We start from the raw sequence: 2,630 nt of genomic DNA on the forward strand, positions 1-2,630 counted from the left end.
TTCAACTTCTTGGGAATTTGTTTGTGGGTCCAAGGTGGGATTTGTTAGGCAGGGGGGAATCTCAGCCGGTTATCGCCAGCCCCCGTTCCCTCTTGGCTGCAGCGCTCACTACCAGAGCCTCGGGGCAGCGTGCTGAGGGGTTCCCCCGCCGAGCCGAGGCAGGTTTCCCCGTGGGTGTAGGTGAGCTGAGGCCTCGGGACGCGCTGGTACCGGAGGGGCGGGTGCTAGAGCCACTGTGGTAACCCCACGGAGTCCGTCCCTTTTTGGTAAACGTTGCTTACAAAGGCCAGCTGCGTTGTGTCTCTCAAACGTATTGACAGTTGTGCATAAAAGCTGAACAAGAGAATTGTTCTTTAGTGACTATAAACAAAAAGCTGCTCTTGGTATGTCTTTATATGTTTCTGTTAACCCGTTTAGTTCACAGACTTTTCAAAGTCTTTCTTAAATTCACCAACAATAAGTTTTTATTTTCTACAGCTATTGGTTTTCCCGGGCATGACTTACCTTCCTACAGCATTCCAGGTAAGTAAAGTGCAGAATTAATTACGGCTGAATCATAACAGAGTCTTACACAACAGAATGCAAGTTACTCGTGTAAGAAGAAATTTCAGTGATACTGATAACTGCTTCTGTGTGCTAATATAACCTTCCTAAGCTGCTGTTCTCAGTATCTTTGTTTTCTGTTCTCGGTACTGTCTTTTATGGGTTATGGAAGTTGCTGGGCCTCATGTTTTCCTTTTTTTTTTTTGGACAATGTTAAATATGCCTGCTTGTTGTATGGTATTATTATGTATTGAATGTAGTGGTATGATAAATCTAAAATACCTGTTTACATATGCAGAATGGAGGCTGATTGTAATCCTATGGAGTTGCCCAATAATACGGGGTTTGAAGAGGATTCAGATTATAGAGACTTTGAAGGAACAGATGTAAAAGATATGAGACTAGAAGCCGAAGCTGTTGTGAATGATGTTCTGTTCGCTGTCAGCAACATGTTTGTCTCAAAAGCCCTTCCCTGTGCAGAGGATGTGGCATATATCAATGTGGAAACCAGGGAAAGGAACAGATACTGCCTGGAGCTCACCGAAGCAGGACTCAGGGTAAACTAATTTGTTTATAATTTCTCAAGCCTCTTTGTTTTGAACAGTGATCGTGTTCAAGAGGTGCCTAGAAAAATACTTCACTGACACCAAAACAGCATGCATATTCCATTTCTACTTTTATGAAAGCTTATTTTACATGTTTTCTCCTAAAAAGTGGAACTTTAACTAGTTACTTCGAACAAAGCAAGAAGGGAAGTTGATGAAAAATCAGTTTATTTGAGATACAAAATGATGAAGACTGAAGCAGCAATTTGTTACAGGCATGTCTGTCTGTGGGTCTCTCAGGTACCCAGATAAGTCAGTAACACAGCATGTATACAACTCCTTTTTGCACCGTATGTATTTCTTTTGCAAACATGTAAGACTTTTTTCAAAGGTCATAATGATACATTTTACTAATATTCTGAGTTTTGGAGAAAAAGTATTTAAGACTGCTTAAATACTGTATTATCACTAAGCCCCATAGTAGAAAACACAGACTGTATTTAAATCCCGTATCTTTTGTTCCCACGTTACTGTGCTATCCTGACTGACAAAGTTAAACATATGATATCTTGTGTCCCATTGCAAGGTGATCATAACCACAGAAATTTAACTAGTGATTCCTTTGTTGCAGGTAGTAGCTTATGATTTTGATCAGACTGATGACAGATTGCAAACTCCGTACCATGAAACTGTCTACTCCTTATTGGACTCTCTCAGCCCTGCGTATCGAGAGGTGTTTGGAAATGCATTACTACAGAGACTAGAAGCTTTGAAGAAAGATAGTCAGTCATGATTTACCCAGAAGTGAGGAAGGTTTAATGCTGGAAGAAATTCTTAGTAGGAGGCACTGAGATCTTTCTCACAAACATCTTAAGCTTAATTTCTTGCATTAATATCTAATTCATGCTAGTACTACTCTATAACATTTTGCTGCAGTGGATTTGCCTATATCACAATGCTGTAAACACCACTTTGATAAATTGTAAAATTAATTAACTTTTTTGTCTTCTTTTTTGTTGTAGGTGAGCAAGTAAGTTGCTTCTTACAACATCCAAAAATTTGGTCTCTTTTCAAAGTGTAACTATCCAAAACTCTAAAAAAAAAAAAATATATATATATAGGGACTGAATGTTATATATACAAGTCGTAATTCTTTTTGTGTGTGCTTGCTGATAATTTTCATATCTGCTTTTTAAAATAGAAGCTAGCTACTTGCTCTACCCAATTAATGGAAAATAATTGGGAAAACTACTGTTCTGCAAAGAACAGAATTTCAGCTTGATTTGCTATACATATATCTGAAAATTCTCAGCTTTGGGAACAAGAAGGATGGTTCTTAAACAGTTGAGCATTGCTTATATAGTGACGGTATCCGAGTTAAAAGCAAGGCTCAGTAGTATTTGATCTGTCCTTGTCTATAGCAACCAGCAAATTTGAAATAAGATGTACTGCTAATATATGAATGTATTGTCTGAATAGCAGATGAGTTAAGCACAGAATTAGGATGTAATGGGCTACATTTCCTAAAAATCATTATATATG

General features: G+C 38.3%; 1 protein-coding gene across 1 annotated transcript; it reads left to right on the forward strand.

Moving 5' to 3' along the window:
- Positions 1 to 842: 842 nt before the first annotated feature.
- Positions 843 to 1,881, forward strand: GSKIP (GSK3B interacting protein). The gene is made up of 2 exons (XM_010079409.1): positions 843 to 1,100; positions 1,720 to 1,881. Exons 1-2 carry the CDS (start codon positions 843 to 845, stop codon positions 1,879 to 1,881), a joined length of 420 nt encoding a protein of 139 aa, XP_010077711.1.
- The last annotated feature ends 749 nt before the right edge of the window (positions 1,882 to 2,630 follow it).

The sequence above is a fragment of the Pterocles gutturalis genome, unplaced genomic scaffold (genome assembly GCF_000699245.1).
Source record: "Pterocles gutturalis isolate BGI_N339 unplaced genomic scaffold, ASM69924v1 scaffold3464, whole genome shotgun sequence".
In the NCBI taxonomy this organism is placed as follows: domain Eukaryota; kingdom Metazoa; phylum Chordata; class Aves; order Pterocliformes; family Pteroclidae; genus Pterocles; species Pterocles gutturalis.